Source organism: Coffea arabica, chromosome 6c, assembly GCF_036785885.1.
Source record: "Coffea arabica cultivar ET-39 chromosome 6c, Coffea Arabica ET-39 HiFi, whole genome shotgun sequence".
NCBI lineage: Eukaryota > Viridiplantae > Streptophyta > Magnoliopsida > Gentianales > Rubiaceae > Coffea > Coffea arabica.
Window position 1 is genome coordinate 23,118,283 of NC_092320.1, and position 26,713 is coordinate 23,144,995.

The 26,713-nt window shown below is 35.4% G+C and overlaps 2 protein-coding genes across 2 annotated transcripts; one reads left to right on the plus strand and one right to left on the minus strand.

Annotated features, from left to right (window-relative positions):
- The first annotated feature begins 5,611 nt into the window (after positions 1–5,611).
- Positions 5,612–7,852, plus strand: LOC113694251 (transcription factor MYBC1-like). Its single transcript, XM_027213146.2, has 2 exons — positions 5,612–7,044; positions 7,240–7,852. Exon 1 carries the CDS (start codon positions 6,081–6,083, stop codon positions 7,035–7,037), a length of 957 nt encoding a protein of 318 aa, XP_027068947.1. The 5' UTR covers positions 5,612–6,080; the 3' UTR covers positions 7,038–7,044; positions 7,240–7,852.
- Positions 7,853–15,869: 8,017 nt separating this feature from the next.
- Positions 15,870–22,014, minus strand: LOC113691919 (uncharacterized). Its single transcript, XM_027210247.2, has 5 exons — positions 21,882–22,014; positions 21,558–21,789; positions 18,156–18,780; positions 17,008–17,281; positions 15,870–16,123 (listed from the first exon to the last, which is right to left on the minus strand). Exons 2-5 carry the CDS (start codon positions 21,751–21,753, stop codon positions 16,073–16,075), a joined length of 1,146 nt encoding a protein of 381 aa, XP_027066048.1. The 5' UTR covers positions 21,754–21,789; positions 21,882–22,014; the 3' UTR covers positions 15,870–16,072.
- Positions 22,015–26,713: the final 4,699 nt, after the last annotated feature.

Sequence of the window (26,713 nt, forward strand, 5' to 3'; positions counted from 1 at the left end):
AGTTCCCTTGCCTCTTTTTTTTTCTTTTTTTCTTTTTTTTTCCCTTCCGAATGTGAAAGTGGAAGCTCTTTCATCGCGGGATATTTTTTCATCCGATGGAATAAGAAAAATAGGTCAATCAAAGCACTTATCCCCATCTTCTCCTCCCTTTGAGAAAGAGGCAGCTGTTTCAATATGTATGATCAAAAGGCAAATTTAAGCATACATTTTAAAGTGGGTTGTTGATAATTAGTTTCCTCCTGCTGATATTTTATCATAATTATTTAGGTACATTTTTTGTTTTTATTTTTGGCGGACATTTCTGTATATCATCTAGAGAGCTGCATGCAGGGATGATTGTAATCCGTGAATTTTAGGAAATTCATTTTGTTCCTCAATATGTTTAACACCACCTGCTTGGTTTTGGTGAGCTCAACATGCATGCACCATTAATTTCTATCTATTGCTATTTTTTTTTTAGGTGGTGCAAAACTTTTTGAGCAAAGAGTTGGATAAATTTTGGATTACAATTTAAAAAAATGGTAAAAGGTCTGGCTTTATAAACCAGACTTTGCATTCAAAGAATTAGATAGAACTTGATTTGAAGTAAAATGCATAAAGTCTTTTTTTTTTCCTAACAAACGTTAACTGTTCTATATGTATGCTATCAACACTTGATAGTACAAGGATTAGTTACAAAAAGGGGTCACTGTCCTCATTTTCTTCGGTGCTAAGTCTATCAGTCATATTGGAAAATCTTGTTCTCATTTAATATCATGCACTAACTTTACAGCAAACTGAGTTAGTGAATGGCTGATTTCATTTCCTGACTTAGGTATAAATGAGAAACTACAGCTTTCAAAACCTGTTTTGAGATCCTGAACGTCTTCCAGGATAGTTGCAATGTTGAAATCATAGTCATTGCACCTATTTATATGGCCCGCTACTGATTTGCAGTCTGTGTGAACTATTATTTTAGTCCACCCTGCAGTCTTGGCCATTAGCATTGCATTCCTTACTGCATAAAGTCAGTCTTCAAGAATATGTCAGATCTGCCTCCAACAGGGAGCTCAGATGGTGACCACATGCAGTAGTATCCCGTAGGTCACCAGTTCGAACTTTATTGTGCTAAATTGCTGTGCATTCTTGGGCGGGGCTTTGTACAGTCTCAGGAGATTAGTCCGGCAAAAATGCTAGGATACCCCTGTGTGACAAAAAAAAAAAAAAAAGAATATGTTAGATCTTCTGTGAAAAAAGGCGTGTAATCCATTGAATCTGATGCTAATAGTACCTTGACACAGGCATCTTTTTATATACTTCTAGTAGCATTGTTAAACCATATTTAATCTTCAATTAGTTGATCAATTGTCTTTATGTGATTGGCTTATAGTTTGAATACTGAATGACTCAAGCTGTTAAAACTTTATATAGTGACTATGCAGTTACTATTTATTTGATGGTTGCTGTATAGTGTATGCATAGCTACTGCTGTATCTTTGGCAATTGCTATACTTATCTTGTGCTCAAGTAATCTAGTCACTCTTGACCTACTTAATTTATAAGTATGAGATTAAGAAACATGTGAAAATAAAAAGAAGTTTTATCTTCCAAGATTTATTTCTTTGTATTTGGAGTGGATTTATTTTCTACAATTTCAGTTTTTTCATTGCTATTTTTGTGTCTCATCTAGGCAAAATGGAACAACAAATCAATTAATCAAACTTCGCCCAATCGAGTTGATAAAATGTTCGAGAATCGCATTTTAATGTGTTTTAGTTTAAAATTTACAGACTTTTATCATTGATTTAGTTTCACGGCTTTAACTCTCTTATTAATGGTTTTCTAATTTGTAAAAATGTTCAGTGGTTGCATTTTATTATGGGGAGATTCTATAATCTCTCTTAAGTATCATACAACGAGTAAAATTCATCATCCAAAAGTATTATTAACCCTTAGATTAAATAGTGTTAAATATTTTAAATTTAAATTATTATCTTTAATGAGAGATACAACTTGAGAGAATCGTATTTGATAACATAGAATAGAATTTTTCTTTACTATGTAGTTTGTAACGTGAAAAATAAAAACTCTATATTGAATATACGAGGGACAATTGTAAAGTAAAATGGGCTTTAGTTGACCATCTTTAAAACTTGACAGGGTCAAGATTGGGCTATTATTTGATCCACTGGTTGTTCCATAAAACGCCATCTATTTACTTTGCTAATTTTTCCAGAACCATGCGTAATTTAAAGGATCAAGTGTCTCGGCAATGTCAATGTACGACAAATCGGGTTAGCCTAATCTGGGCCATCAGATTCACAGACACACATGTATATATTTATGTATGTATTTAAACATGGCTATGTGTTCGATTACATGTGAAACATTAATAAGTTTTAGTGATTGCCAAAAAATCTATCAAGTTAGTGGGGAGGGAGGAGGAATAAGTTGGATGATTCAAGAAGAGGGAGTATGAGTGAGAAGTTCTGAACTCAAAATACATTAGTAGGGGAGCATTCCGTCTTAGAAAGGAACCTCCACGAGAGCAATGGTGGATGAAACGGAAGCAAGAATATTGGCTTGAGTAATGTAAACATTGATGAGAATCCAATGCCCTGAAAATCTAAGGGTTCCTACACAAGGTTTATCTACGGAAGATAAATCAAGGCCTAAGATTAGTCTGAAAGGTGCACTTGATGGATAACAAGTGAATATTCCTATACTACCATTTGTCGATCCCAAGGGATGAAGGAGGTTAGGTTAGTCAAAAGATGGTTATCGGTTTAAGAACATAAGGTGTCTCAGCTTTTTCAAGGTAAGAAAGGTAAAAAAATGCCTCAAGCCAATGTTTGAGTATCAGATGCTATGCTATGGTATTGAAATAACCCCGCCATACTCCCTGAAAAATCTTGAATGACCGTAAACAGAAAGGTATTTTGTACCCGAAACTGACATAGGTGAATAGATAGAGAATACCTAGAAGCGCAAGACAACTCTTTTTGAGGAACTCGACACCACTTATACTGAAAGAAAACAAATCTATCACAAATCTAATTATGTCTTTCTCTTCCGCATCGAAAAATGTTAATGACACTCTCTTTGACTCTTTGATTGTGTGAATTAAATAAAAATACTTATATTCTTCAGTGAATTTACTAACACTTTTTCTTATGATAATAAAAATAAAAATTAGAGACATTGTTATCATGACATATATCAAAAAATTAAGGAGCATCACGAACAATGAGGAAGTTGTGTGCCATTAATATTTTATGTCCGCCCGTGTTGATTAGTATCGTTCTCCTTTCTTTTCCTACTTTGCCTTCTCGCTCCAGCCATCCACCTTTTTAACGAATTTGAAAAGAAATACTGACCAATTTGGTAAATAAAATTCAATTTCCAATTGACCAATCAAAGGAAGCACAAAAAGTACTGCCAATTCTGTACGACTTCATGTTTCCTTGAGAAACTTTTGATGTCCTTTTCGAGTCTAGATATTGCTAAAGGCATTATTAAGACTATCATTTAGTTTTTTTTAATAGAAAAGATTATTTCATTCAAATAAATCTACACTATACATCAAACAAACATGACACATATACATATTGATTGGAAATTAATAGATATAACAGATCTAAGAAAATAATACAAATAAAAATAACATTGATGCTTCTATATATTTTCCATCCAGATGAACCACTGTAATCCAATACATCAATGCATGTCTGCTGACAATCAAATCTGATTAAAACTGGTTCAAGTCCAAAGAGAAATTTAGATATGATAATAATAAAGAAATTGCAGATCTGAGAAATTAGGTGCTAGATCTACAAAATTTCAATTTCATAAAGATAAAAATATAAAAAACTTTCACTAGGAAAAATCTAGAAGAGAATAAAACTCTCGCTAAAACAATTTAGAAGAGAAGAAACTCTCATTAGGAGATCTTAGAAGAGAAAAATCTCTCATTAGAAAATCTTAGAAGAGAATTTATTCAAATAAAAAAAATTAAGAATTATAAATAGTACTTCCTCCCATGGGAAAAGACCAGATTTGGTCTTTCTCTCATGGAAGAGATAAAGAAGATCTTGGCCGGAAGAGTTCTAGAAAAAAGGGAGAGAAAAGATTTTTAGAGAAAGAAACTGTACAAATAATGTAACTAGACATAGACTATCATTTAGTTATCCACTAAAACTTCTTATATTTTTAGAGAGATTACAATACTCAAAACTAGTCTTTTTTTTTTAAAAAAAAATTCTCTTGACTTTATGAATGAATCCCAAAAGAAGAAGCAAAAAATTGAGATGATAAAAGTCACAAATAAGTTGCAAATTCAACGTCTTGTTTGGATTGTAATTTTTCATAGAAAAATTTTTACGTTTTTTGTTAATATATTTTTTAATTATTTTTTTACTTCACATACATTGAATCGTTATAATATATGTTTCGACAAAAACTCCTAAAGTAACAATCCAAACCGAAAATTTTCTTTTGTTCAAAAAGAGTTCACCTTAAGCTTAAAAAGTACTTGAGATTCCTTGCTTTTGTATTTGGATATTATTTGCACACATGTCATTTAGTGTGATTGCTGATGCCTACTAACCTAAAATCACAAGCAATAGTGAGGAATCTTGAAATCAAAGTCAATCCTAAATATCCCAATGGGGCGATGGTTTTATCATGACAACCAAAACAACCCCACCAAAACCCACATCGAGCACCCAAAAATATTCTCTCTTAATCAGAGAAAACTCTATCCACACAAATAAACTAATCACTTTATCTTTCACACGAACCCCACAACCAAACACCTCCTTCATTTAAAACTCACTTGATTCCCACTTCAACAACAAACTACCTACAAAAGAATTCCCACAAAAAAGTGGCCTAACTTTGCTATTAATTTTTTTTTTTTTTCCTCAAGCACTCTCTTATCTTTATTTCTTTCCTTTTCCCAGATCCCAATCACACTACATTCCTGCCCCCTAACAAAAACCTCATCTTTGATTTTGGGCCAAAACCCACAAAACTCCTAGCCAAAAAACCAAAATAAAAAAATAAAAAAATCCCCAAATCATCCACTCTGTTTTCATGTGCGTGTAACCCACGCGCCCATGGCAAACGCAAGGAAGCAATCGCCAGTTGTCCTTTTTAAGATCCAAAGATCTTTTGAGACCTTGACTTCCTTAATTCCTACAAATCAACTCAGCTGCCACCTGATTGATTGCTACAGTCCAATGGATGCAGCGCGTGTACCGCACGCCCCAAACATTACTTCCCACCTCTCCACACTGTATCTATAATTGTGTCCCAACTCCCATGTATAATAGATACAGAGATGCAGATACATATAAACAACTGTAAAATTTACTAGTACAAAACAAAAACAAAAATCTTTTTTTTCTTCCAACACTCTGAACTATGGAACTATGTAGCTGTCGATCAAAGACTAAAAGATTAAAGGGAATAAAAAGACCCCCAAATCCCGGAAAAATAAAAACAAGAGGAAAGAAAACAGCTCTCCCAAGTCCCAACTCTCATAAAAATCCATAACAAAAGCATCAGCAAACAGTACTCCTAATAATAGCTGAAAAGAAGAAAACAAGATCCACCTCGAACACCCCTCCCCATAAACCACACACCCCCCCCCCCCCCCCCAAGCAATCCCCTCTTCCCCAAGACACAAACACCACCAATTAACCACCCCTGGATCCTCATCAAAATCTTGCACTTTCTTCTTCCCCTCTTCCTCCCCTCTCTCTCTCTCTCTCTCTTCCAAAACTCAATCTTTTGTTTCCTAGAGGGAGAGGCACAAGAAATAAGAAAATTTGAGAAGTTTCCAAAACTTCTACCGTCCCTCCCAATTTTCTACACTCTTTTTAGCTCCCCCTTCACAGTACTAAAGTTTTAGTAGTAATCATTTTTCATCATCCTCATCATCATCATCATTAATAATCCCCTTTTCTTGATTTTTGAGTGTTCCAATTTGGACGATACTCCGAACCCACAAAATTTTTTCCCTGTATCGAATAAATTAACCATCCCAAAAAGAGGATCTTTTTTTCGGTGGAGAAAAGGAAGAAAAAGAAAAGAAAAATATGAGGGAGGATGACTCAAATTGGTTTGCTAAATGGGAGGAAGAACTCCCTTCTCCAGAAGAGCTGACGCCTTTGTCCCAAACCCTAATCACTCCTGATCTAGCTATATATTTCGATATTCGAAATCCCAACAGCCCGCATCACCACCACCACCATCAGCAGAATCCGCCGCCGCCGCCGCCTCCTCCGGCGCCGTCCCAAGGTCAGAACACTCCCTCCTCCCAGCCCAACTCATCTGCGGAGTTTGACTCCTCTGAGCTGGGTGGGACTGGCGGAGGGAGTGGAGGAGCAGGGGCGGGTTCAGGAGGCGAGGAGCCAGCTAGGACCCTGAAGCGGCCCCGGCTCGTGTGGACGCCACAGCTTCACAAAAGATTTGTGGATGCTGTGGCCCACTTGGGGATCAAGAATGCTGTCCCCAAAACTATAATGCAGTTGATGAGTGTAGATGGGCTAACACGCGAAAATGTCGCCAGCCATCTGCAGAAGTATAGGCTGTATTTGAAAAGAATGCAGAGTATTTCGAGTGGCGGCGGCAATGGTGGTGGTGTGAATGGTAATGCTTCAATGGCTGCAGCTGGAAGCGAACCAGATTTGTTTGCGAGTACGCCTGTTCCACCACACTTTCTGCATCCAGGCAGGCCGAATTCGGACCATTTCTTGCCTTTTGTGCCTATGACAATGCAGCATCATCATCAGATGGCAACAGTGGTGGGGCACCACCATCCTCACCCACAGCTACAGCAGCAGTTTAGGGATTTCGGTACATCCCCGCCTAATGGGCAGTTTGAGCATCGATTTTTGCCCAGGCAATCACAGCAGCAGGTTCAGAGGATGGGGACACCAGTGCATGGTAATACTCCCGTAATGCCATCTTACATCGAGGATTTGGAATCAGCTACGGCTGCTAGTGCGAATGGGAGGAAAGTTCTCACCTTGTTTCCAACTGGGGATGATTGAATTTGGGGTAACTGCTGACTTTTCTTTGTGTATTGTCGATCATCAATTTGGGTTCTTAGTCCTGTGAAAAATTGTATTTGGAGTAACTTTTTAGTTTCTAATTTAGCAATTTACCTTTCATTGTGCTGTTTCTAGTTGTTCATGGTATTGGGTTCATCATGGACTTGTGGATGCTTTGTTTAGATTTTGGTATTGTCTTCAGGGAGGTCATCGTTGCATTTGGCGTTAATGGTTAGGGGATCAGTGCATAGTATCAGTTCTGGAGTCTTTTAGTTCAATTCCATGAACTCCTGCAAGTGTAATTAAGTTGCGGATAGCATTTTGTCATCTCCAATTCTACTTCTGGTGGCAGACAAGCCAGTTATTGATGGTGTCTCTATTTTATCCATTCTGCTTCTAGTGACGGATAATGACCATGATGTCACTCTGGGCGGCAATAATGTAATCAGCTCTATGTGGCTTTCTTAGAGGATTTGCTGAAGTCCATGGTAGCCTGTAAGGGCAGCAAAGAATGATGTTGGAAAACAAGCATGGCGTAGATATGTCCTCTAGTTATCTTAGACTCAGATCAAATCCATGGATATTAAATATGGTATTGCAGTTTTGGCAATGTCCAGAATCTCCACCATTAGGAACTTATATATCTTGTTTTCTAGTTTTGTATCTTGTAGAGATGAGTCCTGCTTGCTGTAAATTGTGTGGTTTGATAGCAGACTTTTAAACCCTGTAACTGGGGAATCTTTTAGCAAAGAATAACAATTCTAATGTTATTAACATGTTTCCTTAATTGCAATATAGGCCATGTTTTCCATAAATACTCTTTACTTCACATACAAAGAATAACATCTTTCCTTAATAGCTGTTTTCTTTAGTCAACTGCATCAATATTCTGTTTTTAACTGGTACAGAGAATTCAGAATTTAAGGCTCTTAGTTTTGTAAGGTAACTAAATTTTGCATTATCTTCACTTACATACACATCTCGGCTTGTAGTCAACCTGTTTGTGTTAATCAGAAAATCTCTTCTCCTTGTTCATCTTGTAACTCAACAATACTGAATAAGTTTTTATTTCTTTATCTGGTGCTTTTACTCCACACAAATTTTGCTAATAGCTTGAGCTTTAAATATATGTCTGTGTGTGTGTGTTTTTGTATTTATGTGGCAAGAGATTTATATTCTGATCTGGTACTGGATTCTTTGTTTTATGCTTGGAAAGAGGTTGTTTGTCCAATATATTAGTAGATTCCTTCCATCTCTACCTCTTTTTCATGACTTCAGAGATGTCATTATTTCTGAAATATCTCATACACGTCCAGACTAGATTAAGCAAACTGATGCTTCTACATTCTTGGTTCTTTGGATCTTGAATTTCCCTTTCTTTTTATTGAGCAATTGGATATGGAATTTAAATCAAAGAAGAAGAGCTGTGAGATGAAAAGTGACAATATAAGAAGCGTAAAATCGATTAGCAATGCATCCGGAGACACATATATTTGACAATCATCAATGATGAACCTTGTTCTTATCATATTGAGAGATTATTGACCGCAAAAAGATTGGCATAGATGATGCATGTATAAAGTCAAAGGTGCTTTTTACCAGATGTTTTTCTGTTGGTCGATTTGAAAACTAAAAGTTCAAGTTATCAGTACTGGGGGCAAGCTTTCCTCATGAAGTTGCCAATCTCATAACAGACTCCGCCAATTCTTTCATTGAACTGTCATCTTGACACTGTAGTGTACATTATCTTTATGCAGTTCTGACTACTTTTGACAGCTCATCAGGATTTGAGAACTGAAAATCAGCGTCTAGTTTATGGACATTAGAGTGGTAATCCCTCATTTCATCTACCGAAATCTTAAATCTAATTTGATTATCATTTGCAATCTGTTGCCTGCGTGGGGTTATGATTCTAGTCAGTTTAATCCATTTTTAGTCCTATTTGAGCTTTTAAAATTCATCAGGTTGGATTATAGGTATTCGTGTTATTGCACCCAAGATTTTTTCTTTTTTTCTTTGCTGCTCGTATTGTTTCTTCATTTCAGTGTGACTGAATCTGCAGCACTATGTTGACACATGCATCAAGTGTTTAACAATTTTGCTTCCTAGTCTTTCACTTGTACGATGTTGATCAAAGGAATAATGTTTTCTGCAGTTTCTTTTGGTGCTTGCTAATATGTAGGACATTCAGGATACAGTATCTGTTCATATATTGTTTCTGCAATATATTCCAATTTTAAGAACCTTCATTGGAGGCATCTTAAGGGCCATTTTTCTTTTTCTTTTTTTTTTTCGCGGCTTGTTTAATTTGTAAAGAACAGAAGAATTCTTTAAAGAAAACCTGAAGTTAAGCTCAACTTTCATTGATAAATTGCAAGCTGAGCTGAGAGGAGAAGTTAAAATAATGTACCTTGTTCTGAGTTGCCATTAGCTGTGAATGCCTTTTGCTATCATCTTTTTGTCCATTGCTTGACTTTGGAATACCTCAAATCTCACGGGTTTGGTTTTTCAATTCATGACCTCGCTGGACCTTAAGGGACCCCTTCAGTCAGTGTCTATGTGTGTGTGTGTTTTTCAACTTTGATGGGGCTAAATTTCTGATCAAATTTCGAGGCAGAAATTCACTGGATATTCCCACATTGCTACTGACTTGACTTCAAGTGAGAGAATAATCGTTAATCAAATTCTTCAATTTTTTTTTTTTTTTTTTTTGGGAATGGATATCTATAATTGTCAAGAAAAGTACTGCAACTGATTGTCAAGAATGTGATAAAGGAAGCAATAGCGGGCATAAAAGGGGGCGACCGGGGGCAGGGGCCCCAAAATCTTTTTTTAACGAAACTAATCACTTTGTCCCTTCCTTCCTCCAAAACAGATCAATTATTCCCTAGATTATATGACTTTAGATTGCCATTTTTCCTGCAAAACATTTCCACGTTTATCGCGAACATATTTTTCATTCACTCTTTTACGTCATATATATTAAATCGTTACAGTATATATATATATATATATTACCAAAACTCTAAAAAATAGCAATCTAAATGACATATAGCAATAAAGGAACTATCAATCTCTCACAGACCAACACTTATGTTAGTTGTAATTAGTCAATAGAGTAACTTTAAAATATCATCAATTGAGGAAAACTCCATGCCATACAAGTAGAGTATCTAGTTGAAGGACTTTTTTTATGTGAAGCTCTCATTAACACACTTAAACTACATCTAACTTATCATGAAAACACGCATAATCACAATTATTGCACCATTGCGTTTAGACACTTCTTCAAATTTATTAAAATTTTCAACAAAAAAAAAAATTAACAATTGAAACCCCTCTCCTAACGAGTGCCAATTGGGCTCCCATTAGCCAAACCGTTTGGTAAAAACTAATCCCACAACTAATAACTTTTGTCTATCTCATCAAACACCAAATTTCCTAATCCCATTAAACTTGCGTCAAGCACCAATTTTTCTTTAACTTGAACCTATTTTGCCTTGCCAAAATCCAAGATTTGTTACTGCAGGCAGGGTTTTTGCATTCTGTTTCTTCCAAGCATACTAAGTTGTATAAATTTGAGTAGCGACAATGATCCCAAGTAAATTTCTGAGTGCAGATATCATTGGATCACTAAATAATTCCACGTAATATTTCGCTCACATCATAAACACATTTTTCAATTCACCTTTTTATATTTTCAACTATTTTGTTATCTCATATACATCACATCACAAAATGTGTTATAATAATTATTTCATATAATACTCTGTCCAATCACACTAATAATTTGTTTCTTCCGGGAATGTTCAAATTCAGAATAGGAACGGACTTTTTCCTGGCTTTCCACAGTCTGTACGATCGGTGTTTTGCCACCTTTAGTAGAATTCATGTTCACAAAACATCAACCTGAGCACATGGAACGGACACATAAAAGATTGTTTGGACGGGGAGTTGACAAAGCACATGCAGGAAACCTACAAGATATCATATAACCCACAGCAACAGCTACCCCAGCATAGATGGGAGTTCATAATCCTTCTATATTGAAAAATGTTGAATAAAAAATTTAATTGCCTGAACATTCAAGCCTTCGAATTACACATGACAATACAGAAATTAATACAGAAAATGTAAAGACTCAAATTTTATATATATATATACATAGCCATAACAGAAACCTTCCATGAGGTTTCTCTTAATATCACCTAGCACCTCTAAAGTTTTAAAAACATCACTTATCTCTCTTACTTTTGTTATTTGTGTAACAAAATTTTTTTTAAAAAAATCCTAAACTACCCTTTTGCTCATTTTGCTAAATAAAAATGCTTCTAAGATACTTTGCTTATTCCAAGAAAAACCATCATCTAAAAAAACACTCTATTAGTACCACTACATCATAAAGTTATAGTCCATAAAAATATAAATTTAGAAAATAAAAAAGATATTTGTAAAGATATATACTAGCACCAATTTAACTCTATATGCTCAAAATCAATTTCTTTTGAACATTATATTTTTTTTTTCAACTTCTTAACACGTGGTTCAAACCTTTCAATGATACTAATCATATAAAAATTAACTCAAAATAAACAAAGAAATCACACCCCATTCAATCACAATCACAAAAAGTAAATGATAAACAAAATTCAATTTAATACAATTTACAAATAAAAAATCGCATAGTCATCCAGAAAATGAGTAAGAGAGAATATTGAAGAAAGGGGAAAGAGAAAAAAAATGACCTTTTTAAAATATTTTTAATCTCTATTTATTTGATATGTGAATTATGTATGAAGTGAGGGTTAATAAAATTTGTTTACACTTATTAGGGGAGATAAGTGATATTTTTAAAATCTTAGAATTGCTCAGTGATATTAGATGAAACTTCAAGGGAGGTTTCTAATATTATCCCTTTATAAACATTTCCCACATTTTGGCAGAATTACCACCACTAATTGTTTCTAGCAACTGTCAGATCTCAATTGTTCATGGTGCATGGGTTTAAGGCAGGTAAAGTTGTACTTTCATACAGTTTCTTTCAGTCGTTGTACTTCTTACATTATTTCGCATACAAAAGCTTTTCAGAATGAAATTAGTATACACAAATTTAATATGACATAGTTGTACATCAATAATATAATAAATACAACCAAAATCGTAGCTACTCCAACTCATCTTGCATAGCTTCTTACATACATCTTATTTTTGTGTTAGGTAGCATTGAGGTTTAAACACCAAAAAAACTCTCAGAAGTGCAGGCAATTTAAGCTCACTCGTGTGTGAGTTTCAAGTCTCAAAACTATTATATGCAGTAGAGCTTGAATAGACTTTCTCAACTATCAGATACTCCATCTACAGACCAGACAAAAGTACAGATGCATGCAATTTATTTGGACCACTTGGAAATAAAATCCAGACAAATTTGATTGACCAAACTATGCATATATAATTAGGCACCAGATATTCCATTTCTGCACAATGCCATAAGCAAAGTAACGTGCATGATGCGTACAGAATTTTTTAAACATCACGCAAAATTAATTAATATTTGCAAGAGAAGACTTCAAATTTCACTGGAAAATCTCCCCAGGAAAATGAATGAAAATCTCCCACTATCACCTTCTGAGACATGTTCAGTGCAAGGATCTTTATCTGTCCCCCCCGGACTAGATAAATATAATAGGTTTGGGGAGTTTTTTTGTTTGTCACAAGTTGTTGGAGCAGATTTTTATGTTATGTTTTAGAAGTCTGATGCCAGTGGAAGAGTTAAACCACATAATTTAACGGGCGTTCTTCTGGATGCTTGTCGCAGTTGGGTTTCTCAGTGTCATTTGCATCGTATAATATATTAACTATACAACATATAATCACCGGCGGAACGAGAAGTTTACATTTGATAACCAAAAATTTGAATTTCTTAGACACTACAAAACAAATATAGAAATTGATATACGAACATTATATGAGTTTATATGCAGAAAATTGTGTTTCTACATGTTGATTGTCTTAATATCTATTTATGTTGTCTTCGCATCCACACTTAGTTTATTATCATGTGTTGTTTTAGCGTTTAATCTTATCGTATTAGTCCACACAATGTATAGTGCAATTACAATTGTCAATTCGTAAAGTTCTTGATCCATCATCTCCAACTCCATTGATGCACAGCGGAGATCATCACATACATGAATTTATTATAGAGAAGAAAAAAGAAAATTACACCTCTCCGTTTTTTAAATTCCACCTATCCTTGCTAAAAAAAAAAGATAATTAAAAAAAAAGTTATCTTCATATAGTATCCCTAAAAATGTTTACACATACTAGAAAGGTTATAGAGTTTAATACCGAAAGGTTTAGGCATACAAGTTCAATTTTTAGGGTATTTTGACACATGATCGTCTATAGTAACTATGTCATGCCTCGGGCCTCGGGCCTCGAGCCTCGGTCCTACAGGCCCAAAATGCGATCAGATATTTACACGTCCAAAATTTTACTTAAATAATAGCACTTTACTTGCCTAATATGGGATGGAGTATCACATTTATCGTTCTTAGGTCGTAACTCTACACAGCATTTAATTTCTCCACTCGTCCGCAAGTTCAAGACACAAGCAAAGTCTCAATAGCTAAATAATATCATAATGTCACGCTCCGAACCTGCAAGATCAAGACGGGAAGGACCAAGTCCGAACGGTTAAATCCAACTATTTGGCTTCCAATTAGCCCAAAATGAATATCTCAAGTTGAATTTGAGTACCTAGACTCTATTATTAAGTATTGGTCTATAGCATTTTACTTTTTCGATGTACGATGGGATATCACAAGCTGACTTAATGTTGAAGCTGACTCGATGTTGATAAGGTTTTGAAAGACAGTTTTTTGTATTGGTTTGACGCTGGTGGTAGGACGTCTTAATGGATTTCTTGTTATTGTCAACAGTAAAACTCTCCAAAGGCAAAAGATAATTCAAAAATCACACAGAGATTCTGTGTACTTATTGTGCGAGTGCCATTTCTGACTCATTGCATGTGTCATGAAAGTTTTCCAGGAGTGTACTGTATTGTACAATGGATTCATCACGGTGGAGGAGTCCCATTTCATGGAGGAGGGCAGGAACGGTCGCAGTTGAATGGCCAAGATTTGGTAAAAAAATATATATATATATATATATATATATAAAAAGTTTAAATTACATTTTATACATCATCTTTCAAATCATGTGTGAAGTCACAAAATTTTGTTCTATATTTACACGTTATTGAAAGTGAATTACACCGTGTATATATAAAATTACATTTGCACGGCGTATATATCATTACCGAAGTTGTTCTGGCTGATGATCAATAAGCACTCTTTTAAGAGAGGATTCAAGTATTTTGAGAGTAAAACCAAATCAAGCAAGTTTCTTTTTATGCATGATTTTTCTTTTTTCAACTCCAGTAATGACTTTTTGTTGAATGAATTAAACCTAATCCCAGATTAACCTCCAAAAGCCGGAAACTCTTGAAGGCAACTCAGGAACTTAACTACCCAACCCAAACCCCTCCCAGAACCGATGTGGGACTACTAAGCTAGGACTGTAGAGCACCTGCTACTAAGTGTGTACTAACACCCAATACCCCAGAAATCAAGCTCTTTTTATGCATGGTTGTGTGTGTTTTCTCTTGATCTTGAATGAGAGAGGTAGATAAGTGATTAACTCGGGTAAGTTTCTAAATGCATGGGGATCAAGTGTCTGAATTTAACAAGGCAAATGCTAAAATGAATACAAACTAGCTGAATATGATATATATTGCATTTACCACTTTCTCAGGTCTAACTGGCCCTGCCCTGGATTTGTTGGATAAAATCTCGTGATTAGGCTAAGAAAATGAGACAAGCTATATGGATGGACCTTGGTATATATATATTTTTAAAGCATGTTATAGCACTCACAACTTGAACAAAGACGTGCCACCCGCCTACAAGACCGGCATGACCAAAGGTCTATTAATTATCCAAACAGATCCGATCTATTTTTGTTTCGATAGCCCTTCGAAATATTTTTAATATTCAAACTTCAGAAAACTAAATTCAAAAGTGGATCTTCATTGGAGGGCTACATTCATTGTTTATAGTTCAGAGTTCAGACCCAGATGATGATCTAAACCTTCCATCCACAGCAATGCAAAGCTTTGTTTTACTATATAGATTATATATTACTTTAAGAAGCACTTTGTATCATCCACTAAACAAATTAGTAGAGGGATTATATATCATCAGCCAAACAGATCATCACTTGGTTGCTCACAATACATAGCATAAATATACACCGCATGGCTGGCACTGTTGCAGGAATACTGAGACATGCACTGCTGGCTTTGCTAATAGAAGATGAAACATTAGACAGCCCACCATTTTCTTCCCCAAGATCCATGTGCCTGCAGTTTTCTTTACGGATGACAAAAATCTAGAAATTGGCCTGAGCTGTTCATAAAAACCAAATGGTGCCCGTTGCATCTCATGAAGCACTTTATTTGTTAGAATAAAAGCATCAATCACCGGTCTGAACTAACCGAATATCATCATTCGTCCAGAGAGTTCAACAGCACTGCCGCGTCTTGTTTTGCTTATTATGAGACGATTTAGGGTCTAAGATTCAAAGGACCTTGAGAACTGGGAAATACCACAACTGCTATCAGAATTTGGTTTGTAATCAATTAGAGTATTAACAATTTTCTCATTTTATGATTTTCTAGTTTCATTCCTCAGTAGTATCTTGTGAAGGCAGAATTGAACTGCATGGCCAAAACATACAAATGAAGCAAAGAGAAAATCCAGAGAATGGATGTGAGCAAGCAAGAGAGTATTTATAGAGTTCGACTACAAACAACAATAGCAGGTACCCACTAATATTTCATGTCCTTATACTAGCACCGAAAATTGAAAACAAAGGTTACTAATCCAAAATACAAAGGTTTAACAGTCTTTCATAGGTAACCTAAATGATGGGAAGAGCAAATGCAGATATTCTCCATCTAAGCTTTTCTAGTATTAATAGTTCTGCGAGTAGTCAAAACTCAGAGGCTGCTGACAAAAGGGGGCCTGCAAGAAGTACAAAAAGGAGGGGTGAATAAGTTTCTTGTATGCAATAATGAAATTGAACATGGACATTAACTTAACAATTCCGAGGCATATATATGGCAAAAAATCAGCAAGCCTTAACGGTATTTATATCTTTTCAGTATACTGAAAATGTAATATCACATGCAAACCCAAAGGCATGTCTAATTTAAAACCTTTCAGATTTTGGACAAGGACTCATTCAAAAAGTAACCACTTAAATAGAATGCTTAAGAGAAGAAAATCTTTAGTTTCACTCAATTCCAACCATGGCTGGAGCTTGAATAAATATAAGAGAACCGTAACTTGATACAATTTGATATAGACCGTATATGAATCTCCTAAAGTATACCTCAAAGACTTGTAGGAAATATAACAAACTATTATTTCATTTCGGCATAATAAAATTAGCATTATGCTAGAGATCAGAACAGTACGAGATTTCAGAAATGTCACTGATTCTGGAGAAATTTGGAGTAATTGACAACGTTCATTAAATTTTCATTCTCTACTGCTTTTCCTGATCAGCCCCCGTTTAGTGTGCACACATGATTATGCATGAGAAAGGGTTATTGCTTATGGCACAGAAGTCAGCAAATCGGGCAAATATATGACTGTAGTATAAATTACATATGACAATATATGATTGTAGTATGAATAAACCACATTTCTGCCTAATATCCCCAATCTTGTCATTCACCATGCTGCTACTTGAGAAGCTTGCTAAAACTTCTGAGTTAGAAAGCTTCAATTCTAACTGAAAATTATTTGTCATGCCCATAGTGCAATGGATTTCAGCTCTTCTGAGAGCAATAGTATGATGCTTGTTATGGAAAAGGTCCAAGGAAAAAGAGACCGATGCCTACCTGAAAAACAGCATGCCTAAATTGATCATATGATTGAGCATACATCATCGACTGGGAAGGCCACTGCATGTATACAGCATCCCTTGATGTTTGATTCAATCCCATGGCGCAGAAAGGGCTCATAACTGGATTCGTGTAGCTGAGAGGAGCTTGGGTCCCAGGCATCTGACCTAACTGAGGGAAAGCAGAATCATACTGCACATATGGGTGTTGGAACTTCTGGACATACGGCGACAAGGTAAAGCTTTGATTCATAGGAACATTCTTAACATACCTACATCAGTTTAGGCCAAGTTGATTCCGTTAAACATCAGCAGCCTTCAAATTGCAGTACCAAACAAAGAATATTAACTGGTAATGTCAAACAACTAAGGAAAAATAAAAAAATAAACGAAAAAAATCAACTTTCCCTCGTCATCATTACTAGTGCCAGTCACCTCAGCCACAAATGACTCAACAGGTTCCTCACAGAAACAGTTATAACTAATTAACATAGACAATACAAGGCACAATTTAGTGGAGATACTACTAACGAGCTTGCTAAACCTTCTTATAGAAACTAGTTGAGTGACATCATAGAGCAGATATACAAAGCAGAGCTGAAAATTCCATTTAGTAGCAAATACATGTCAATGGGATATCTGGTCAAAACGATATAAAATAAATCTCAAGAACATTACTGTTGCAAACCAAAGATGAGTAATAATTCTCCAATGTTAACAGAAAGTCGTGAAGACTACCCTAAACCTATTCAATTGCATGGGTCAAAAACTTAAAACTGAATTTCAACACAATGCAGAATTTAGACATGCAATGACTCCCACTAAAGACAACCCCACCGTCAAGCAGTTGTCAATTCCAACAAGAAGCAAATTCAATCAAGATGTAACTCAATCCATAACCAAAGGTTACTCATCCCATTGACCTACCTAAGAAAATAACATTGGTAAACAAATAAAGAACTTAAATGCACATCATTTTTGTGAAACAGAACCCAAAAAAAGGAGTTACAGACACAGAGTGAATGAAAAATTGCAAGTACATACATGAAGCAATGCATTCATGCACTCATACAAAAAGGACAAGCAAAAATTTATATACCATAGCCATCCATAAAGATATGATATGACCAAATTCCTAACACATACCTCTCGTAACTTCGATCATAATCAGGATCAGTACGATCCTTCTCCCTGTCCCTAAAAATTGCCACCCTCGAAGATGCACTGTATTCCCTGCTAATAAAGCTCTTCTCAAAATCAGCAACTGAGTTCTTCAAATTTTCATTATCCTCCACACCCAAACATAAATTCTTCCCATCAGAAGAAACTTGAGTTAAGATGTCATCTGACTCAGAACTACTTTGACTACTGAAGATACGAGCACGTGCCCTGTCATACTCCTCCTTTCTCTCCTCCACAGTTCTAACAGGACTGCGCTTTAAACCAAATTCACCACTGTCATTTGAAGATGCTTTGGTAGGCCTTGACCTGATGACTATTTTAATCTGTTCATTTTTATCATTCTCTGACAGCTTAGCTGGGACATCTGACAGACATACAGCAGGAAACTTGCTCTCTGCTTGTTTCCTGACCAAAATTCTTGTTCCCTGACCATCCACAAGATTATCCTTCACCATAGTCAGCAGACCATAGTGTTGAGCAACTCTATGTGCTGCAAGACGTAGGTAGGAAGTGGGGAAATGCTGGAACTCAAACTGCTGCAAATCACCATTCTGCAAGAACTTCTGTATATCGAGCTCCATCCGCAGAACTGTCACATATTAAAAAAATAAGAAAGTTCACTCAGAAAGAAAAGCAAAATCCTATTTCCACTATTACAGTAACTTCTGAACACTAAAGCAAGTTTCATTATTGCATTGATTATAGTTCTAGCATATCATGTCAATTATAAAAGATTGAATTTAAGGAATACTAATAAGAACACAAATGACATTGAGTGAGATGAGAAAAATGGAGCAATCTTAGCAAGTTTCAATTTAGACGTCAAAATGTCTATCAATTGCACAATCGAGCTTATAGTTTTATAACCATTTGGGAACTACATTCTGATGCAGAACTCGAGTGTTTCACCTGACTTGGACAACATTTTTCTCTAAATTTCTCCCAACTCTGCAAGGCAGTTGCAATAACAACTAATCTAGAAGCATGATAAAAAGGACATGCTTACTCTACTTTTAGAACACAGAAAATCAATATAAGACATCTAAGGCCCATAAATGTCTTTTTATCACAAAGCACAGAATACTGCATATGTTAAGAGCATCAATGCTAAAGCAACTTTCCAATCATGCACGTCTTGTTTGACAAAATAAAAGTCAAATTGTCTGTATCATGGTAATCCAAAAGTTTGAGATATCTCGATGAAAAATAATGTCACAATTGACCTTCCAAGATTAGTGAATCATACAATGTGAGAGAACTATAAACATGAAGTATCTTTCCTCCATGTGTAAATTTACAGGATTGCCTTCCTCTGTGGTAACAACTTATGCTTAAAATCCTTTGAATGTAGTCTAAATACTCCTAAAAACTCCTGAAAACTGTCCATCCATGTGAACCAAAAGAAATGTCCACCACATAATACATGATTAATATCAATGTCCTATTTGAATTATTTGTCAAGCTCTGTTTTTTGACACCTGTTTTATACCTTTGCGTGCAAAGAAAGATCATTTAATTCCTACAATTTGTTCAAAACTACAGAAAAGCAGAGGTAATATTTGCCAGGAAAGCTTATCCTTTACGAATATCAAGCTTCCAGAAAAAGAATCTGATTGAAAGTCAAGCAGTAAAGGGAAGCATAAACAGCAAGTATTTTGCACCATAAGAGAAGCAATTCTGGCATGCACTTATTTTCCAGATTAGAGCAGCAGTTCAGCCACAATTCTCAACAGCGGAGAAAAACATTTCAACCCTGAAATGATTGAATTAACCGAAGGCCAACAGCCAAACCAAACAGCCCCAAGATCCAAGACCTAAAACAAGAATGCAATTATTTCAAGCAAGGGGCACCAAGAATTTAAGAACAAAAGGGGAAGAGTGCAGTTCGATGCCAGAGAAGAGAGGAGGAAATGGAGGAGAGAGAAACCAAAAAGGTAGTGCATGTAGCACAAAGAGAGGAGAAAGATGCATAGAAATGCTGCAAAGTGCAATAGCAACTGGTGCACTTACAGCCTGTAGTTTAATGCAACCCAAACTCATAGTCAACTAAAATTGGGGAAAAAAAAAGATAAAATAAAGTAACAGATCTTTCTGAAGGTATGTGCCACTCTAGCCTTGTGCAATTCGCTTTGGCATATTAGGCCACAAAATTCCATTGTTACCTTGCCTGTCAGCATTAAGGTCACAGGATGCACCTCTCAGCACCTACCCTTGAGATCAACTAACTTTTCAGAAACTTTACCCCTTGAAGAGAAACTTTAAACAGCCAACATACCACTTGAAAAGCAACTTTAATATATAAGGCCACCCCATCCGAGTGGAACAAGTATGTCTGGCTTTCACTCCATTATTGCAAATTTGTCTATCTAACTAAAGCACATGATACACAGAAACTATAATACAGAAACCATCTTATACTTCTCCATTTCAGTTCACTTCCTCTTGAAGGGCTCACTTACCATGTATATTAAGTACCAAATGAAACAAAACTTGCATCTACTGCCACAAATTCCTAGCCAACAACTTTTGCACCATGATAATGTTGCACACCTCAAGGATTTCAACCATTTAAACAGAAATATGTTTTGTTCATCAGGCACACAAGGTGTTCTAAAATGGTTTCTGTACCATGTGCCTGTGTAGTGGACCAAGGCAACTACTTATACTCAACACAATGTGATCTTCCTTATGTTTGCATTCCCAACCATCAAGTCTGCATTGCAATGAACACGAGGAACTACCAACTTGTTGGACGAAATTCCAAAACCGAAAAGCAACAATGTTTTGAACAATCTCCCATCATTCTTGCATTAATTTACTGTTGTATCAAATCCTTGAAAAACTTAGTCTTCTACTTCAATAGATTCATCATTCTTAGCCCGTTCACTAAACTCATTAGACCAAGTTTCATACCAATAGTCCAGCGTAACAATAAACAAGTAAAGAAAACCCAAATTCCAAGTCCACCATTGTAACAGACTGCTCTGGCATGTTAATAACTAGAATTCTTCTGCTAGTGTAACATAATGCTCCAAATTTGATCTCTCATATGAATCAGTTAATTAACATACGCTGACTTATGCAAATTGGAGAACAGATCTACAGCAAACCTAAACCCATAAAATCCCTAAATTCACAATTAGCTAAAATGAAGACGAATAAAAACACAGATTCCCAAAATTCTACCTCGCAGATCTATCACAATTCTGAAAAACAAAAACCCCCCAAACCATCAAAACCCTAAATTCAACTCAATTGACACGACAATCAAAAGATTCCGGCAAATCCCCAGCTACATAAACGAAAGACATTAAAAAATCAACCCTAACCTTCATAAAAAATTACGGGAAATATAAAAACACTCACTAGTTAGACGATGACGAGGATTTTGCAGGGCCTCAACCAAAAAAGGGTCCACCATTGACAAATAAGCAGAGGCAGGAGCTGCAGCCGCCTCCTTATCCTTCTCCTTCTGGACAAGAACGACACCGTTCTGAGCCCCAGCTGCTACATCAGCAGCCGCCGGTGGTGGTGATGATAGAGAAGAAGAATTCGAATCCATTGCTAGAGAAGCCCCTCTTTCTCTCAAGTAAAATTCCTATTTATATATTTATACAACCCCAAAAGAAAAAAGAGAAAATAAGAAACTACAGTAAAAGAGTATATACCCAAAGAATCTTCTTCTCTCACCTTCACCGGCCGGCGGAACGGTCGGAGGAGGGGCAGTCGGCGGTAGAAGGGTGTTAAGAAGAAGAGACTTTGCGCTCTCTGATGAGCATCAAAAGAGCTGAAAGGGAGAGCGAGAGAGAGAATGAAAATGAGAAAACCCTTTTCTCCTTATCCCTACGGACCCCTCAATTGCTAGAGAGAGAAACAGACAAGAGAGAAAGAAGGATTTTTTTATTGTTTTATTTTTTGGGGATAATTTATCATTGACTTTTCTTGTGCTCTGCGTCTAAGTTCTATGTCGCAGACACGCATTCCCAAAAGTAACAATCTTGAGAAATATTTGATGTTCAATTATTTTGTTTCAAATATTTGATGTCAAGAATTATTTCTATTGGTTCTAAGTTAATTCGTATGTTTAATGAATTCAAAGTGTTGGTCAATTCTCAATTTATGAAGATTTTCATTTTAGGCCGAGTTTAACTCGACCCGTGTGGACCTATAAAAAGTCTAATAAACTTAACATTTCGCTGAATTGAGTTAAATTTAGATCTAAATATTATATTTGAATTAAATATGAACTAAGTTTGGACTTTATTAAATCCAAACCCGATATGAACCTGATCCGTTAATATGCACCTATATATATAATTATATGTATAATGCATTTATACAATGAAGAAAAATGTCACTGAATTAACCAAAATGCATATTTTGTAGCATTCCATGTAATTGAATAGTTAAGGCAAATGGAATTCCTTTATCTGTTAATATGCACCTATATATATATATATATATATATATATATATATATATATATATATAATATGCATATTTTGTAGCATTCCATGTAATTGAATAGTTAAGGCAAATGGAATTCCTTTATCCGTTAATATGCACCTATATATATAATTATATGTATAATGCATTTATACAATGAAGAAAAATGTCACTGAATTAACCAAAATGCATATTTTGTAGCATTCCATGTAATTGAATAGTTAAGGCAAATGGAATTCCTTTATTTGCACTTGCATGTTTCATTTGGAGGGGCAAAATCATCGATTCGGCTCTTTGACTGAACTTTGTCTTTATAAACGACCCAATCACAGTCGCTCATTCCAACTTTCTTGAACTCATCATTCTCTTGAGATTTTGTGGCCAAATCTGAGGTAAGTTTACCAACTACTTCGGAATCTTTGCTTTGTTGGGTAGGTTGAAATTTCACGATGTCAAGACCCAAGGAAGCAACTCTGATTTGTCATTGCGGAATAAAAACCATTTTGAAAACTTCATGGAACAATAGAAACCTAGCAAGGAGAAACCTTGAATGTACTCGTGATGGGGTAAGTTTTTTTTGGAGATGTGGAAAATTCATTAGCTGTAGTTGAAGGTAATCAAATTAAAGTTTAAGAAGTTGGGAAATTAAATGATGTGTTTTACAATTGATGGAAAAAGTAATTTTTGTTAGGTTGATGGATATGGCTATTGGGAGTGGTATGATGATGAAATGTGTGCTTATTCAAAGTAAGTAATACCTTGTCTTTTGAGGAAAGCAAATAGGCTAAAATCTGAGAATGAAGCATTGCAAGAAAAAGTTCGAAGATGGCAAAACAAAGCTGAAAAAATGGAGGTCCAAGTTAGAAAGCTGAAAGAGAAATGTAGGAGTAAGCTGAGGGAAAACATGTTCATTGTTGTTGTTATTGCGGTCTCAGCAATTGTGATTGTATCGATATGGATTGGGGGGCCTAGAAATGGACATTATTTTGGCAAGTTACAAATTGATGGATATTAGGACACCATTATAGCAAGTAGTAAAAGTTAGGTAGTTTTTTTGTTGTTCTTAGGTGTAATATTGATGTTTACACCTCATTTTGTCAGGTGTTATTCTCCCTTTTGGAATGCAAATGTAGTTTTTTGGTCTAGAATGTTGTAGTTGTGAATTTAGACATGACCTATTCCTTTGTTGTTATACATGGTAAATGCAAATCGACATAACTAGAGATGGCAAAATCAGCATATATATATATATATATATATATATATATGTATATATCAACAATTAACAAAAGCATCATTCAATATTCTGGCCGTTGTTACTTGTCCATAATTACAATCAATTGACAAAAGTATTAATTTGACACTCTAAACCTCTAACAAAAGTTACCATTTGTTTCGGCATGCCAAGACTTGTAAAACCATCAATCTCATACAAAAGATACCATACAAAAGACTGCTTTAGTCAAAGAAACAAAAAAAAAAAAAAAATCAGTCAAATTCATGTACCCCTTAAGCTAATCCTCCACTTCCGTTGCTTCTTGAAGTTCTAACTCATCTACCAACCTTAAAAGGAGGTTCTTTATTCAAGTATTCATAGTTAGTGTTGATCATGATTTTGTCTATACCACTCAATTTTCTATTGGGATGCCCTTTCTTTTTCTGAGAACCAGAATTTAACTGTCCAATATAGCCATTGGTATCTTGCTTTGCAGTTATAGGTTTAATCCTCTTTATTGGGGGGCATCAAATATGTACATTATTAGCTCATTGTAAGTTAAACCAAAAAAGTAAGACAAATGTAAAAAATTATAAGACCAAAAATGATGACTAACTGGTGCATTAGTCTTCCTAATATTTTACTTTGGCTTGGTTGTTCTAGCAGCAACATTCATTCTTTGTTCATTTTCAACATTAGTAGTTTCCACATGTCTAATACTATCGACTTGTGAAGGCATAACAGGAGCAGTGTTACTGTTGTTTGATAGCCCCTCTTCTATTGTCAAAGTTTCAAACTGTGTAACTACTTCATGATATGCATCAGTAACCTCGTCAATGTGGAATTTTTATGTGTTGGCTCTTTCTCCCTTATCTATTTCCCTTGGTTGGTGGCTCGTGTCTGAAGGTAGATTCTTCATGATGACTTTTTGCAATTGGTTCATCATGTCGAAAGGGCTCTATCGGAGGTGGCTGTTCTTATTGGGACTCCTTGACATGTCCTTTTTGGGGCCCAACAAAGAGTTTTGGGTCTCTATATGCTGCTTACACTCCTGTTGATATAGTTGTTCATATTGGCAATACTCATTGTAATCAGCAAAATCTCTTCTATGATCAAAACTCGAATTGTACTCAGTCCTATTATTCATTTCATCTGTAATGGGCAGTTCAACAGTACCATTTCCCGGCTCATTTGTCTTTTTCATTCTACAGCTGGTTCCACTTTAGCAGTACTATTTCTTGACTCTCCAATGGGATAGTCTTGCTTCCACTCCAGAGAAGAAATAGCTTTTTTCCTAGCATGAGGCCTCACTGGTTTTTTTGGAGCTACATCAGCAACATTTTTAATCTCCTCTATGACAACCATAGACTTTCTCAATGGTTCCTTCATCTGCTCTTTCTTTTTCCTATCAAACTAATATATTTCTTATAATATCCAATGATCACAGTAAACCTCCATTAACTTGTACTCATACACCAAATCACAGAATCCTTGCATATTTTCATCCGTTTAAAGTTCATTAAGTCCATGGTTCAAGTCACTTCTAAGGTCAATGTAATAATACAACATGGTCTCCTGGTGCCTACATTTTTCAATCATTTTATTTATTACTTGCTGCGACATAAAATCTGCATGGCATATGTCAAAGTAGTCTATCTCTTCTCTATCATAGTTTTTGTACTTGTCTCCCTAAATGTTACCCTCATGATGAAGTTTAATTGAAAATACACCCCTTCCATTTTCTACCAACACAAATGACAATAAAGAAACCATCTCAATTAGCATTTTTAATTGTTCATATAATGGGATCTACACAAAATCAGCAATAGTCTGACATACATAACACAATTTCTAATATATTGGTTCTTGTAGGACCCTTTGCAACTCATCGCGATGAAAACAAAAAGAATCCCATAAGGAAATGTCCTTTCCTTTCCTACCAAACTAGTGCTCTCATGTCTCTTTCTTTCCAACTAGTGCAAATCATAAAGCCCTTAGACCTACCAAATACAATCCTTATATAGTTCAACTTTTTCCATTTTTTTGTTCTCACATAACTTGATTCACACATTATTAACCAAATCAAGAGGAACACATGGTTTTATGCGATTTCTTACCATATTCTTCATAGGAATTTGGATATTCGTCTCTCATTCGCTTTACCCATTTCATCGTAATTAATCAACCGACGGCTTATGTGACTGACTGATGAAACTTGTCTACAATTTTTCTTCTTCAATCTTCGAATTATCTACTCTATTCGGTTTTGAAGTTTTGGAAGAAACCTAAATTTTGTCATTTCAATTGAAAGGCAGACAAAATTTCGCATCTAAATTGAACGATCAGCCATTGTGGCTTTTTTTGCTTGCTTAAAATTTTTAGAGCATTTTTCCCTTCAAACCTTATACATGCAAATCACATGACGTCCATTCCATTTGTCTTCACAATCAAATTATACGGAATATTACAAAACATGCATTTTGGTTAGTTCAATGACATTTTTGGCTAAAAAAATAGTTTAATGACCTGAACAAGCACCGGTATATAGTTTAGTGACATTTTTTACAATTTGTTCCAAATAAATATATAATTACTAAATCTAATACTTATATCTCAAAATATATTAATATGTATATCAAAAATAGTAAATATTAGATATATAAAAAAAACAAATCAGAAGATTCGGACAGAAGAATGATGAAAGCACTAATCCCTATAGTTTCACCCCTCACCTATAGTCATAGCAGGCTCTGCCTTTCCAATCTCCACTTCACTTCCACCATTGGCCTCTCCAATCTCCAATCTTCACCTCCACAAAGCATACATTAATAGTTTTAATGGCAAAGCATGCATTTTATAT

Excerpts from the sequence above, each read along its gene's own strand:
- LOC113691919 (XM_027210247.2), bottom strand. The coding sequence starts at position 21,753 with ATGGATTCGAATTCTTCTTCTCTATCATCACCACCACCGGCGGCTGCT. Across the intron at positions 17,282-18,155 it reads TATGATCGAAGTTACGAGAG|GTATGTTAAGAATGTTCCTA; the intron begins GTATGTGTTAGG and ends AAACTGATGTAG. Across the intron at positions 16,124-17,007 it reads TTAGGCATGCTGTTTTTCAG|GCCCCCTTTTGTCAGCAGCC; the intron begins GTAGGCATCGGT and ends TACTTCTTGCAG.
- LOC113694251 (XM_027213146.2), top strand. The coding sequence starts at position 6,081 with ATGAGGGAGGATGACTCAAATTGGTTTGCTAAATGGGAGGAAGAACTC.